Genomic DNA, 15596 nt, shown 5'->3' with positions numbered 1-15596 from the left:
GGCTTAGAAAAGTAAACGGACTTTCTGGTTCATACCGATCCATACAGCTGGCTTTTCTCTGTGTCCTCACATGGCAAAGGGCACTAATCCCTCTGAGGGCTAAGGCCCCCCCGTACAGTATTTTATGATTCTTCCTTTTTAAGGAATTTAACTGTCCCTCTGTAATTCTATCTATACCAAATTTGCTTTTCTTTTAACTTCCTTCCAAAGGAACCAATTTTGAATTGAAAACTAATGAGTATTGAGTTGAAAATGTCAGTGCAAGCCTTTTTCTAGGAAAATATTTTGCTAAAAGGTTTTTTTTTTTTTTTTTTTTTTTTTTCCCATCTCTCTCTCTCTCTTTGGGGACTGTGTCGTGCCAGGTTGAAAGAGTGGAGATTTCCATAAGACATGGATAGATGCAAACATGTAGGGCGGTTGCGGCTCGCCCAGGACCACTCCATCCTGAACCCTCAGAAGTGGTGCTGCAGGGAGTGCACCACCACCGAGTCCGTGTGGGCTTGTCTCAAGTGCTCCCACGTGGCCTGCGGCCGGTACATTGAGGATCACGCCCTTAAACACTTTGAGGAGACTGGACACCCCCTTGCCATGGAGGTCTGGGATCTCTACGTGTTCTGTTACCTGTGCAAGGACTATGTGCTCAATGATAACCCGGAGGGGGACCTGAAGCTGCTGAGAAGCTCCCTCTTGGCCGTCAGGGGCCAGAAGCAGGACCTGCCGGTGAGGCGCGGGCGGATGCTGCGGTCCATGGCCGCGGGCGAGGACGCCATCCCGCTGCAGCATGCCCCTCAGGGACAGCCGCAGATGCTCACGGCTCTGTGGTACCGGCGCCAGCGCCTGCTGGCCAAGACGCTGCGGCTCTGGTTCGAGAAGAGCTCCCGGGGCCAGGCGAAGCTGGAGCAGCGGCGGCAGGAGGAGGCGCTGGAGCGCAAGAAGGAGGAGGCGCGGCAGCGGCGGCGCGAGGTGAAGCGGAGGCTGCTGGAGGAGCTGGCCAGCGCCCCTCCGCGCAAGAGCGCGCGCCTGCTGCTGCACGCGCCCCGGGCCGCGGCCCCGCGCCCCGCCTCGCCGCGCGCGCCCGCCGGGGGCCGCCTCCAGCCGCGCCGCGCCCCCGCCATGGCGCCCGGCGTCACGGGCCTGCGCAACTTGGGCAACACCTGCTACATGAACTCCATCCTCCAGGTGCTCAGCCACCTCCAAAAGTTCCGAGAGTGTTTTCTGAACCTCGACCCTTCCAAAACGGAACACCTGTTTCCCAAAACCAACGGGAAGGCTCCACTGTCGGGCAGGCCGGCCAGCAGCTCGGCCACTGAGCTGTCTGCGAGGAGCGACAGGGCTGAGTCGGGCGAGCGGGAGGGCCTCTGCTTGAACGGCGGGGCCTCCATCAGCCGGAGCCTAGAACTCATCCAGAACAAGGAGCCGAGCTCGAAGCACATTTCCCTCTGTCACGAACTGCACACCCTCTTCCGAGTCATGTGGTCTGGCAAGTGGGCCCTGGTGTCACCCTTCGCCATGCTTCACTCAGTGTGGAGCCTGATCCCTGCCTTCCGCGGCTACGACCAGCAGGACGCGCAGGAATTTCTCTGCGAGCTGTTGCACAAAGTGCAGCAGGAACTCGAGTCCGAGGGCACCACGCACCGGATCCTCATCCCCTTCTCCCAGAGGAAGCTCACCAAACAGGTCTTAAAGGTGGTGAATACCATATTTCACGGGCAGCTACTTAGTCAGGTAGGTGTGTGCCCACCCTAACCCCCACTCTGCCCATCACCTGGAGGGAGGCTTATATGTTCGAGTTTGGGCTTCCTGTGAGTGCCTCCCTTGGTTGTTGGGCTCACCAGGGTACCCAACATTTGCTGACATTATGCAGAGTAATTGCAGGTGGCCATTGTACCTTTCATTGTAGTAATCTTTGTGATGGCCTTTTTGGTGAACTTGCCTTCTGTCTCTTTCTGGGCAGATTTTTAGTTTCACTTGCCATATCACTTCATTTTCAGTGACTGTCTTTACCTTTAATGCCAATATGGCTAATACAATATTCTCATTGTTATATTTAAGTACCGATTGTTGGCATACCATCCTTTGATCAGTTTTGGGAAATTGAAGTTTGCCCGTAACCCTGGTTCCATGGTAGTTTGAAAGAGTATTCTTCACGTGCATTCTTTACGTACAAGGAAGGGAGGTGGCTAGGAGGATGCCAAAGGCCTAACCAAGCCTCCCTCCTGCTCCCCATCACCTTTTATTTCCTGAGTCTTTAGCCATGTAGGGATGTAAGCAAAGTCTTATAAACAAGGCTTTGTGAGAATATGCAGAAAGAATTTTTAGAGTTAAAAAGGCAGGCAACTTAAGAGACTCGGGTAAAAGCTCTATCCTATGCTGAGGTTTAGGTTTTGTGTCTTGGTATTTAGTTTTAAAAGAATGATGAATAGGATGGGAAGAGAAAGTTTACGCTTTTTTTAGCATGTGAAAGGGGAGTATTTATGGGTACTTCCTCTACTCCCTGAGGGTCCATAGGAAGAGAGGAGCATCTGGGAAGGTTATAATGGGAGAGGAGGTCTAATCTCAAGGTACTTTGAGGCTTTGCGAACCCAGGGATCTGTGTAGGATGCCCAAGAAACAAAGTCAAAAAGAGGCAAGTTGGACTGGATGGAAGGAGCAAAGTCTGGAGGAGGATGGAATGTGAGGATGAGAGAAGCAGACAGGAATGTGCAAATTGTCCATTTCAGACAGATTCCATGATAACTTGCAGTCTGTACTCCTGCAGTATTGAATGGTATTGCATGCTTAGGGAGAAAGGGAGAGGTACTAATCTCTGTGCTGCATGTTTTTCCAATTCCAGCTAGCATCACAATTCAAAATACATGCCAGAAGTAATATGCTCTAATTCTCTTAAAGTTCTGTTTATTATTTTAATATTACAATAAAGTTTTTTTTTAATTCTTCTTCTCCCCAAAGCTCCCCAGTACATAGTTGTATATTCTAGTTGTAGGTCCTTCTGGTTGTGCTATGTGGGAAGCTGCCTCAGAGTAGCTTGATGAGTGGTGCTAGGTCTGTGCCCAGGATCTGAACCGGTGAAAGCCTCGGCCATCAAAGCAGAGCGTGCAAACTTAACGAAACAGCCATGGGGCTGACCCCAATAAACTTCTTTTGAAAACTGTACACTTAGTTTTGGTCTGTCTTGTATAAAGTGAGCAAACAGGTATGTGGTAAGCATGGAAGTTATATAACCTGTTAAATCAATCTTTTCATTCTAGGTCACATGTATATCATGCAATTACAAATCCAATACCATTGAGCCCTTTTGGGATCTGTCCCTGGAATTCCCTGAACGCTATCACTGCATAGAAAAGGGGTTTATCCCTTTGAATCAGACAGAGTGCCTGCTCACTGAGATGCTGGCCAAGTTCACAGAAACAGAGGCCCTGGAAGGGAGAATCTACGCTTGTGACCAGTGTAACAGTGAGTGCTGGGGGTGAGGGGATTGGCGGTGGCCAACTGGAATATCAGTTTAAGGTGATTCTTTTGCCCCTTTCGTCAAAAGTAATACTGATAATATTGAGTGGTTCTAAAGCATATTTTAAAGATTTTTTTCTCTCATTTTACTGAAAACAAGCATATGGACATTATATATTAAAAAACAAAACAGAACCTAATAGTTGTGCCTCCTTTGACTCCTGCTGTGACTGACATTAGTTGTTATCTTGGGAAGCGTTTGAAAGTGTGGATCCTGAAATGGGGTCTCTAAGAATGTGAGTACTTAGCTTCATAGTGCTACAGGGTCCTGCTAAAAACTCATTAATATAGAGTCTCACAGTTTTTATTTAATCTAAATTCAGGTAGCATAGCCTGTTTGAGCTATGGTATCAGAAAAGTGTACTTTTGTACTGAATTTGTGGATTTACATGTGTCAGCAGTGATGCTAAGGATCCGTAAAATGAGAACAGAAAGCAAGTTATAAGGTCCATCGCTCCACAGCAGCTTCACAGTTACTTTCTGCATTTGTTTGTTTCTTCACATTCCTGAAATGTTCGAATCTCGGAAGGGGTCATAAGGAAGTATTTCTCTATCATGGCGTTAATTTTATAGTGGAACTTTCATGTGGTTACGTGGGCATCTTGCCCCACTAACACTTAATGCTTTTGCTAACTGAGCACATAGAGAGGAAATGCAGAAGAAATACTTGGAAGCTCATGTTTGGGTTTTTTGGCATATAAAAATTTGGAAACTAAAATTAATGTGGATTGTTCAGAGATCTAGAACTCAATTTGCAGCCATATAGTAGTTTTGACTAAAAGTTTTGGGAATAAAACCAAAAATATATTAATCTTCTTAATATAATTGCATATGTTTTTTTAAAATAGTAAATTGTAGTAAACTTCTCTCTGAAGAATCAGGACAAAAATGAAAAGCGATACTTGATATCATTTTGCCATTTTAAAACAAAATTTGAAATGCTGTAGTTGGTTAACTGTAGACTCCCCACTCCTGTTCCACATTGATATAAAGGCAGTGACTTAAATTCTAAGAGCAGGATCTGTTTAAATAGTGGTTCATAAAGCTTTTTACTTGTAAGGAACAGAAGTATGTTAACCGTTTTAACTCCATCACTTTCAGACATGATAGATTAGGCAAGAAATACTTTTATTTATTTTTGCAAGAAAGGATTGTTTTTCTGGTTGCCAAAGGTGCCAGTTTATCAGGATTTCTCTAGGCAAGTTCAAATAATACAGGGAAGGAAGGCTATGGGGAAGGGATGAAATGCATTGATTGCTGCCCACCTCTCTGTGTGGCTAGCTCAGTCAAATGGAAACAGAACTGATCAATCTCCATCGAATCAGTAATTTCTTTTTCTTTGTGAATTTCATTTTAGGGAAACAAAGCCAGATTCTATATTGTCTTCATCTTAGCTCACATACTCCCCCTGCTGAGCGTGGCAGTCACTGCCAGGGTTTCCAAGCAGAGCTGCAGTAATTTTCAGAAATCTGCTGGTGAATAGGAGTGTAAAATAAGGCCAGGGCCCTCTTTGAATTCTCCTTCTGTTCCAGCCCCCACATATCATCAGTGCCAGCCCTAGCAAAAGCTATGGCACACTCATTCTGGGGCAATCTATTATAAAAAGCAATAGCTCCACATGCAGTTGTCACAGAAAGCTCCATGATATGTCATCTGACTGTGATTTGCTACCTTTCACAAGTGGTACAGACAGGACTTGGAGTCAGATGCCAAGCTCTTCAGACACAGACCACGATATCAACAGCTCAAAGACAATTAGCAGGCACCACAGTGGACCACTAACTAATTTTATATTCCCATCCATTCACTGATTTAATTAATATAATAACAGAGCAGTCATCAGTAAATGGTTATAGAGAAAGCTTCTGATGGAAATTAAAAGAACTTTATTTCCATTGTTTATTTGCTGTAATTTAGAAATGCATTTCCTGCACAATTCAGTAGCTTTAGAACCAAAATTGGGAGTCTGAGTACGGGTTCTGCTTTGCACTGGGTAAGTCTGGCCAGCCTTTCAGCCTTGTCCTGCATGTCCAGCAGTCTGCTTTTATCCAAGAAACATGTTTCAAAAACATGTTTCATAAAAATATAAAACCAGCAAAGTTTCTTTTCTGAATATTTATGTGCCTGAAAATCAGGCTGAAAAAAAATATGTTGAAATACTTTGTCCTTTGGTAATCGTATGTCTCTTCCTTTTTCCTAAACCTGAAATATATGCATTAGTCCCCACTTGAGAATAGAGGAAACTGAGGTTCAGAGTTTTGAATAACTTACCTAATGGCATAAATAGCTGTACGCAGGAAATAGAATTTGGCCTCTCTGATGAAAACAAAAAGCTTTTTAAGTTATATTATGCTGCATCATCATTTAAGTGATAAGCTCATATATAAAGGCATAGAACCCTAACATATGCATCTATGTGCATGTGGTTGCTGTGACCTTCATTATATTCCATTGATAAATCCGTGACATCAGGAGCATACCATCCTAAACCCATACCAGTTTTGGAAACTGCTGATGGCAAAAGTTTGAAAGTGGATGTATTAGGATTAAGTTTGTTTGCTTATAAGTCAACTCAAATAACGGTGACTTAAAACGAGATAGAACTCTTTTCTTTATATAAAAGAAGTTTGAAGGACATTCAGGGCGGGCATGGTGGCTGCATGTTCATCGGGGACCCAAGTTCCTTCCCCATCTTTCAGCTTTACTGTCCTAGTTCAGGGCTTCCATCCTCAAGGTTACCTCATGGTCCAAGTAGAATTCCAGCAATTGCAAACAGTAAGAAGGACAAAGGATGTACCTTACAACTGAGTCAGCCTTCCTAAGCAGCCATCCCAAAAGAGCCACACAATCATTGCTTTAATCTCACTAGAACTTCCATGGCCACACCTTGCAGGCATGTGAGGCTGGGAAATACAGTCTTACAGAGAGTCACATTGCTGCCTCAAATAAAATGGAGATTCAAATACTGAGAAATAAGAAGAATGCATATTGAGTGGCAAGTCATTGTCTCTGTCATAGCTTGGAAAGAATGTGACTCCTCATAACCTATGTCTTATACCTTTCCAAACCATATAGGCAAACGACGAAAATCCAATCCAAAACCCCTTGTTCTGAGTGAAGCTAGAAAACAGTTAATGATCTACAGACTACCTCAGGTCCTCCGGCTGCACCTTAAAAGATTCAGGTGAGCTTGCTCTGGGGCATCCCAGGTGGCTGTGAGCTGTGGGAATAGCTGTTTCAAAGGCTTTAGTGAGGGCAAATGTCTGCTTTAGCGCTGGGAGGGGAACTTTGTTCCCTAGAGACCTTGCACATTCCATGAAGGCTAAGTGCTTCCTGCCCAGTGAGGCAGGTTGATGCTGGGGCCCTGTAGGACTGGACTTCCACATTCGTGGCCCTGTTTAATTGGCTGGCCAGCCCCGGATGTCTGTGCCTGAAGATTTTCTAGCCTTTTATAGAGTCACCTTCAGAATAAAGTATGAGATAATCTGAAAAGCAGGGCAGGCAGTAAACTACAAAAAGATTATTGACTGAATTGCTTGTTTATAGAGATTTCTAGTTTCAGGGTATATCATGGAACATTCACAGGAAATATATGTGGACATTGGCTGTTTTATTGGCATGAAAACCAAAGCCCGAAGGTTTTCTCAGTTCCCTGTTTACCTACCTCTACCTATGACTGCATATGCCATTTTTTACTAGTAAGAAGTCTATATCCATATTCTAGGTGGTCTGGCCGTAATCATCGAGAGAAGATTGGGGTCCATGTCGTCTTTGACCAGGTATTAACCATGGAACCTTACTGCTGCAGGGACATGCTCTCCTCTCTTGACAAAGAGACCTTTGCCTATGATCTCTCCGCAGTGGTCATGCATCACGGGAAAGGGTTTGGCTCAGGACACTACACAGCCTATTGCTACAACACAGAGGGAGGTGCGTGCGCTTTACTCTGTGGGGTGGGGGACACGGAAAAGGGCTGGTTGTCCACATTTCATTGCTTTCCTTTTATTTCATCCATAAAGAGATATTACATACATTAAAATTCAGTGGAAAGAATGATGGAAGTTGTATTCAAATTTGGATATATCACTAAGTAACAACATGATTGTTCTAAGAATTGACAGGATCATGTAAAAGTGCTTAGCACAAAATGCTCAGTTAATGTCCAAAGTTATTGTTATTATTAATACTTCTGCTGCGACCTCAGTTCCCTTCCTGGTTATGCAGAAATGACATGACCTCTCTGACCTCATGGAGATGGTGTATTGATCTCACTAGCCTCAGCTCATAATAGAGCTGAGGACATCTATTGAGCACTTACTATGTCTTGCTACCTCCCTCACAGTGGGATGGTGGGGATTCAAGGGCCCCTCCCAAGGAGCCTCCCAGATACTGCAATGAGGGGGGTGGGCTGTGGGTGTGTTTTCAGCGGTGTTCCTCTCTTGAACTCCTCAGTCCTTGGGGCAGCCAGGGGGAGCCTGTGAACAAATAATTTTTTATTCCTTCTAAATTTTCTGTTATCACTATTTACATCTCCCCTCTCCTTCTCCCTTCTCTTTCTATCTCTTAGTCCCCATCTGCTGGCTGACTTTGTAGAAGGCCCTAATGGGCAATGAAAAAGCCTGAATAGAACGAGGACAAAAATTACAGTCAATATTCTAAGCAGTATTGTGCAGTTTGGTGGGGTTAAATCCAATGGTTACAGGAGTCTGTTGGTTTCATTTACTTGTCTCTTCCCCCACCACCATAATCAAGGGTTGGCTGTATTCAGAACTCCTCTGTCCCTTTCTTCATCTCCTGGTTTTGCCTGGTAACTGGAAATATAAGTTGGGTAGTCATTTTCTCTCTTTCTTTCCTTTGGTTTCCTAGGTTTTTGGGTCCACTGCAATGACTCAAAGCTGAATGTATGCAGTGTCGAGGAAGTGTGCAAAACTCAAGCCTACATCCTTTTTTACACTCAAAGAACAGTTCAGGGCAATGCAAGAATCTCAGAAACCCAACTCCAAGCTCAGGTGCAGTCCAGCAACAACGATGAGGGCAGACCACGGACCTTCCCCTGAATGGGAGGCATGTATCAAGGACTGGCTTGCTTTTAAACTATTGGTGTCTATTCATCTTTCCTCTTATAGGAAATAAGGTTTACTGCAGGAACAGATTACTAGGTTTGCCTCACTGGGTCTAGAGCAGAAGGTGCCAGGTGACTCATGTCCTATCATAAAATTTATAGTCTCTTTTGAATGCATTTGGAAATTCTCTCCTTTGATAAAACCAACCAAAAGGAGTAACTTCTATGAAGATTCTTTCATCAGTTGCTTCTGAATATAGAGGGATCTGGGTGGAGAAAAGAGGGAGTAAATTGCTTATATCCAGCCAGGAGAGCAGCCATGTTTCTTTCCATTATGTGATTCCGCTGCTAATCAGGACCTCCTTACAGCTTCAGAAGAACCCTCCTGATGTGAGCAGCCCTGGAGAGAGCACGTGAGGAGGGGCCCTGGGCTGGCAGCTTGCTGGATGGGATTGGTTCCAAGGTGGGAGGTGAAGTCTAAGGATTTGTTTCTACAAAGGAAATAACTCAAGGGTTGAAAACTTGCAGATTTCCTTTTTTAGGGGGTAGTAGTTGAAGAGTGGAATGCAATGCATGGAGCAAATTTCCCCATGCAAAATGGGAGGATTTTCAAGTGTCATAGCCTCCCTGGCTGCTGCTGTCATTTAACCATTCCACATCTTCTGAGGCTGGCATGAACATCCCTTCATTCTAAAGAAGGAGCAGTTCATATGGGGACACAATAAACTGGTACCTGACATGTTCTTTCTTGCATGCTGAGCCTCTGGGCACTCCTGGCTATCCAGTTCTATTCCTGGTTCAGGTCAGGTCAAGGTCTAGGGTTTGGTTTAAATTGGCCTTTAGGTCAGTTGTCTGAGGCTTTCTCAGAACTCAGTTAAGGGTGGGCAGGGATACTGGACCACCTTATCTGAATGCCTATCACCTGTTCTCACCTTGGTGCAGCATGCAGCTTTTCTTAGCCTGCAGCTTCTTCCTTGTACCTGGAGGGCTAGAATATTCTTGTTCACCACAAGGTTTGAGAGCTTTTGCTTTCCTAGGGCTTAGGAACCTACCCCCTATATGTCTGAGCAGTTTATTGCTGATGGCCCTGGCCTATTTCCTCCAAAATCTGAAAATCTCTACTGTTTCTTTACCCAACCACACTCAGTCCATCAGAGAAAAGCAAGAGTGCCCTGTCCTTTACCCCAGTGCTAGTAAAATATCTTTCTTTTAAAACTGGGTCAGTTTCTAAGTGGAATGAAATTGCCCAGATGGAAAAACCTCCTCCCCATCGGGCACTACTGAATTTCCCTTCTCAATCCTTTGCTTAGACTCACCAGTAACAGTGAATGCAAACCATAACTCCCATTGTGGGGGTTGCTGCAGCCTGCCTCAGCCTGTCACTATGAATGCTCATCTTTTGACTGAGTATATCATATCAATATTTCAATTCAGGTAGAAGTACAGTTGTCACTTGAAGGGAGTAGATGTGGAAGGGAGTTTGGGGAGGGGTGGGAAGTTGGGAAGACGCTAAAGATTAAGGGTCGTAGCTTTAGTGATGTTGATGAGCCACATTTCCCAAGCAGATCTGTAGCATCTGCTGTTGACCTCTTTTGAGATGAACTCTCCCATAGGACCTGCCAGATAGCACTGAGACATGGAAGAAATTCAGACAGAAAAGGGCTCGCCCTGATAAAGGGGGAGTGACTATATTTTAAATTAAACTTGCTTTTTCCAACACTGTGAGATTTCTGTAATATTCAGCTTTTATTTGGAAGCGATAGCGTATGGCATTTTTTATGCTGTTTGGTTTATATTGTCTACTGCAGGCTTCTTATGTACAAGCTTGGCCAGGGCTCACCCTCTTCCTGGACGCTGTTTTAAAGTGTCACAGCTGCCCATGCTGCCAGAGGCTCTGATGTGAAGCTATACTCTCTAGATCCACATTTTTAAGTCAGCATGATTGGCAATGACTTCTAGAGAAGCCCATTAACTCAAAAAAACCAAGGAGAGTAAAAAGAAAAGGAAAATAGAAACTGTGCCTCACCTTTCATTGAATGCTCTATTTATTATTCTAGAAAAAGAGAACTTACAAATGGAGAAAAACTAATAGAGCATCTACTTCATCCCTCAGGCTGTCCAGGGGGAAATACTTAAAAAAAATAAAATATGCATTTAATGAAAAATTAAAGGATCTTCAAATTTAATTTTAAAAAATAGTTTTATACCAAATATTATAAGGGTTATTAAGCAGATTAAGGATTTTGTAAAATAACTGCTTAACTTAGCTGAGCACCCATGTATCAAATGAATAAAATCATTTAAAGCGAGTTGGAATAGAAATCAATATCAGAGTCCTCACCGAGCTGCACACTCTTGACGGTGCCCCTGCAGTCACAGACACCTCAGGTACCCAGAGGCAGCAGCACTAGACGCTGTTGAGAAGTTAGTATTTATGGAGATTTTTATTAAAAAAGAGTTCCCTGCTGCATAAGCCAGTAGCTGTTGTGAGGGAAATGTCCCTTTGCCTTTAATTTATTTACATACTGGAAGTAGATGAAGTTCTTAGTTGCATCTTTAAATTGAAGCATTCTGAAGAGAAGAAAACAACCACCAGGTAGAAGTTGACTAGAAGCTGCCAGATTACATCCCGCATCTCCTAACTGAACCTTATGGGCCTGCTTCTCTCCCAGATGAGTAGTTAGAGTCCTGTTCCAGGAACCCTTTGCAGTTGGCTGGTGTGTTTACTTTCTGCTGTAACCAGCCAAGGTGAACGCACCCTGGACCTCAAAAATGATTTTTACCTCAATCTAGCTTGACCCTCATACTTGTGGTTGCCTGAGATGAGCATCCATGCTACTGTAAAAAAAGTTAGGAATGCTCTCAACAGCCAGGAACTGAAGCTCTTATTAAATGGTGGGCAGAGCTCTTGCCAGCTTTGACCCAGCTCCTCTGAGGCTGAGGGGGGCAGTGCCACAATGTAAAGAATTTCCAGATGTCTCTTAAAACGTCATGAATAAAATTGAAAACTGTAGAAGTGTTAATGTGTCCTATGGACTCAATAGCAGAGTTTATTTTTGTTTTTAACGGCAAGGCTTCTAGAATCATTGATTGTATGAGTTCCCTACTCTGGCTATGCTTACAGTTCCATCCAAGTGCAAGAACTAATGAGGTTGGTTGGCTGGCAGTGGGGCACGGCCCTAGCCAGGCCCCAGCATAAGCCCAAGAGAGGTCGACAGTAGTGCAGAGTGAAAACTTGGGTGGGTAGGGGGTGGGAATGTGGGTGGGCAGGCAGGGAGGGAGAAACGGAGTTTGTTTTACTTACTGATAAAGCTTTGTGAACTAATTTTATACAATTCATAAAATTTGGTGCCTTGTACCCAATTATGGTTTGCATGGAACTGAAAAAGATTAAGGGGAAGGATTCCTTCTTGTCATTTCAAGTGGCAAATGGGTCTGTATAGTGTAAAGGACATTTGGTATCAGACTTTTTTAAAGCATTTCATATCTCTTGCGTGTGAAAGCAAATTATCCTTACCAGCAAGTGCTGAAATTCTACTGTAATGTCCAAAATCTTTGTATTTGTAATTATTCATCAAATGGCTGCTTTTCAAGGTAGACTATGTACCCCATTCTTTTTCACCATCCCTTTTATGGTACAAACATTAACTCGGTCAGGCCTTTTCAAATCAGGCTGGGAAGGCTATCCCTTCCTAAACATATATTATATCCCTATCTTGGGTTGTACCTTATGAGTGGAAGGGTTGCTTTTCCAGCTGGTTGGGAGAGCACAAATGTTCAGGAAAGGCCTTTTATTGTTTCTAATGCTGGGCAACTTATGGTAGAAGTCAGACAAAAATGGTTGCTCCTGAAGTCATACCTTCATTAGTTCTGAAGTTCTTTTGCACATTTCACAAAGCAGTATAGAACACAATCCCCCATATGTGAACCTTTAGATTGTAAGGCAAGCCAGTGCACTGTGTAGTATGCAAAAGGGATGGCTCAAAGAACCTGTCCCAGCCCCCCAGCCCGTTTTCATCAGGTGCTGCCCTGGATGGTGCTGAGTGGCTGTGAGAGTGGAGGAGACCCAGTCTGCTCACCTGCAAGACTGTTTCTAGCATGTTCCTTTTACTGCGACCTTAAGGTTTTCACTGAGCTCATGAGACTTCACCAAAGGGTGTCTAAAAAGCTCACCACTGAAAGCACATTTGATAATTGGGTCCCTCAGCCTAATTACTGGCCCAATTAGGTAAGGAGGTTCTATCTTTGAAGTAAAACCTCCCATGGCCACTTAGTTTTTTACTGGGTAAGTATGCTCCTTGGTGGTTCGGATTCTTTTTTGAAGTCAGCACTACAGCTGAAAAGCGCCTTCTAAATATGGCTGTGAGTCTAGTTTCTATCTTCTACATTTAAATTAACCATCTTTTGGTCTAGGGCTTTCACTTTAACCACTGTGTAGTCGTTCAACCACACATTGCTCTAAATACACCAGAGCTACTACCACATTGAGGCAAGTGGTCATTTTTATGGACTCTTTCCATACTTACTTCTGCTGGCACGTTTCCTAACCTAGGTAGTATATAAGGGATTTTCCTAGCACTGTGTTAACTAGCCAGGGCTGAAAACTGTGTGACAGAATGTAAAACTGACTTCCCTTGGGGAGAATGTTATGTGTTAGAATGGTAAAAGCCAGCACTTTCTTTTACAGAATAATTATCAATATTTCTGGAAATTGTAAATTTGGTTGCTTTATTTGCTAAATTCTTATCACATTGAGGAATTAAGCTAGTTTAAATGACACTTTACCTGCATTATGGCTTTACAAACCAACCAACAGTAAACACTATTACTTGAAACTAAAACATTAAATTCTGAGTGAAATTTGAATTCTGCCTTTGGAAGCTGCCATGTCTTAATTTTTGCGAGATTTTGATTTTCAACTTTGAAAATTTTTATCAAATAGAATTATTCACAATTATGAGTTGATTGGGTAGCAGACTTCAAGGATATAAGTTTCATTCTATAAAGAACGGGAGGTGCTGCTATTTCTTGTATTAGCAGCGTCTGGTGCAGGTCTGAAGGGGGCTAGAATCTATGCTATGGCTTAAACGTCTCCTTCCTGCTCACCAGCCTATGTGAACCGTCCTCATCTTAACATCCATAAACCTGTCAAATGATCTGCGGTCCCAGTGTAGGCTCTTCACGGATCTTGGTTTCATGTTAAGAGAGCCACAGGCCTGAATTCACACAAGCTCAAACTCCTTTCTCCTAACATATGGGAGCTGCCTGATTAATACTCACAAGAAAATGGTGCTTTTTATTATATATATATAATTCTCAAACAATTCCCAGCTTTCTTAACAAGATTTATGCTGGCAGGGTTGAGGAGGACTAGTCTGTCCTATTTACCTTTAGTGAACAGACTGCTAGAGACAACATCTGTCAACTGTAACAACTAGGCCACTGTGGTGCATTTATACTGACCCGCCTTTCCAATTCATGTCCTTTAACCTCATACCAGTTCCATAGGAGACTTGGCACTGAAAAGCAGTATTTTTTAAAATGTAGGAAAAACAAGTAGAAGTAAATCAACTAAAAAAAATTGCCAAGGGGCACCTGTCTCTGTCTCCACATCTTTCTAAACCTACACGCCTCTTTCCATGTCAGTTCCTTACATATTCCATTTCCAAAGAAACCCAAACTCCTGGACAGTCACACTGCCATGAATTTTAGGGTCAGAAAACATCTATTTCCTTGTGAAGGAAGCAGCTTCCTCAAGCAGTGTCACTTTAGTGCCCACTGCCCAGGCTTACTTACACCTTGCCTCCACCTGCACACCACTGCCTTCTTTCTGCCAAAAGATCTCACTCTGTTACAGCAACACTGCCTCCCTGGTGCCTGGAACACCCCTCCCCCCACACACTAAAATGCTATGCAACACCAAATAGCTTCCTCCCTAGTATGGCTCAAACATGCAAATTCCTCCAGAATAAGCTTCACAGTGGCTACAGTTTCCGTTTCTTTTTTTTGTTTATTATGAAGCAAACCACCTCTGTTACAATCCATGTTTGGGCTTTGTTCCTCTCTCTTTTGAGTGTGAAATATAAATCATGTTTTTATGATTTTTGTAAATCTTGACTTTTTACACCTTGTTTTTGTAAGCCGAAGTTTCTTATTAAAAGAATAAAATGGCTTTGTGTGCAGTCTTTATTTCAAATATTTATTAAAATACCATTAGCTTATTCCCTAAGAGCTGAGATCACCCCCTGCAGAAACTTAGGAACAGAACTTTACGGAACAGAAGACAACACTTTAGCTGAAGCCTGACTGCTGACCAGAGAATGGGATCCTGTGTGCACTCAGCAAAGCAAAGGACATCAGGCAGGGAAGGGACAGTGCCCGTCTGAATCAACTTCAGCTGCCATCAGGGCAAGTCTTGTGATGGTCACAGACTGGAGGCTCTGTTTTTGGAAGGTTCAAGTGCAGCACAGGGGTTCCAAGTGTCTGCAGACGACAGGACAACAGGTGGCATTAGAAATGTAAAAGCACTGCAGGGGAATTGGTAAGAGACTCAAGTCCCGTGCAACATCTGGAAACACATTTAACTAGGAAATTGCCAAGGGTTTTATGTCAAGTCTCTTTCCTATATTTTGTGAATAGATGATATACGTTATTGCTTCTCCCAGCCTCTAGGAATCCTAAGACGCGCAGAGAGGTGGTTAAGTGCTTACCTATCTGGCTACACCCCTGGCTGAGGTGCCATCAGGTCAATGTCACTCAAATTCCTAGCCAGCCAAACTCCTGCAGCAAAAAGTCCCAAATTGAGGATCAAGTTCCTAGAAAAAGAACGTATTCCGTTAACCCCGTGGTCACGGAGTCACCTGTCGTTGGTTAACGAAAGATACTGGGGGAAAAAAGACTTCCCATCACCACTCGGAAAAGTGTCCCCGAGGCAAACGCACTGTTCTAGGAGTGCCGCAGCGTTCATCGTTACATGGTAGGTTGCCCAAGACCCACATAGTTATTTAGAGTTAGCTTCTGTGTCTCA

The 15596-nt window shown here is 43.6% G+C and overlaps 3 protein-coding genes across 6 annotated transcripts in view; 2 read left to right on the top strand and 1 right to left on the bottom strand.

Moving 5' to 3' along the window:
• MED20 (mediator complex subunit 20) overlaps nucleotides 1-425 on the top strand; it is an 85538-nt gene extending 85113 nt beyond the window's left edge. Inside the window, exon 6 of the mRNA XM_008538903.2 lies at nucleotides 363-425. The gene's annotated coding sequence lies outside the window, so the exon portion shown is untranslated. The remainder of the gene's footprint in view (nucleotides 1-362) is intronic.
• TOMM6 (translocase of outer mitochondrial membrane 6) overlaps nucleotides 1-15596 on the bottom strand; it is a 74184-nt gene that overhangs the window by 57560 nt on the left and 1028 nt on the right. Inside the window, exons 2-3 of one of the 3 annotated variants that reach the window (XM_070586059.1) lie at nucleotides 15280-15384; nucleotides 4615-7982 (exon numbers count right to left, since the gene is read on the bottom strand). In XM_070586059.1, coding sequence (XP_070442160.1) covers nucleotides 15288-15384 — 97 coding nt within the window. In that variant the 3' untranslated portion in view covers nucleotides 4615-7982; nucleotides 15280-15287. Of the gene's footprint in view, nucleotides 1-4614; nucleotides 7983-14559; nucleotides 15053-15279; nucleotides 15385-15596 lie in introns of those variants that run through there. The other 2 variants (XM_070586058.1, XM_070586060.1) reach the window with 2 other exon arrangements.
• Nucleotides 391-14741, top strand: USP49 (ubiquitin specific peptidase 49). Of its 2 annotated transcripts, XM_070586046.1 has the most exons (6): nucleotides 391-1725; nucleotides 3249-3453; nucleotides 6583-6691; nucleotides 7232-7437; nucleotides 8374-8571; nucleotides 8939-9784. In XM_070586046.1, the coding sequence occupies exons 1-5, from the start codon at nucleotides 391-393 to the stop codon at nucleotides 8562-8564; spliced, it is 2046 nt and encodes a 681-aa protein (XP_070442147.1). In that variant the 3' UTR covers nucleotides 8565-8571; nucleotides 8939-9784. The 2 variants fall into 2 exon arrangements, with proteins under 2 accessions (XP_070442147.1, XP_070442146.1); XM_070586045.1 differs by having other exon boundaries at nucleotides 8374-14741.

Source organism: Equus przewalskii, chromosome 19 (assembly GCF_037783145.1).
Source record: "Equus przewalskii isolate Varuska chromosome 19, EquPr2, whole genome shotgun sequence".
NCBI classification, from domain to species: domain Eukaryota; kingdom Metazoa; phylum Chordata; class Mammalia; order Perissodactyla; family Equidae; genus Equus; species Equus przewalskii.
Note: the sequence above shows the minus strand (reverse complement) of the source record. Positions and strands in the feature narration are given on the sequence as shown.

Coding starts and splice junctions, on each gene's coding strand:
- USP49 (XM_070586045.1), top strand. CDS start 391: ATGGATAGATGCAAACATGTAGGGCGGTTGCGGCTCGCCCAGGACCAC. Junction 1,726..3,248: donor ACGGGCAGCTACTTAGTCAG/GTAGGTGTGTGC, acceptor TTTTCATTCTAG/GTCACATGTATATCATGCAA. Junction 3,454..6,582: donor CGCTTGTGACCAGTGTAACA/GTGAGTGCTGGG, acceptor CAAACCATATAG/GCAAACGACGAAAATCCAAT.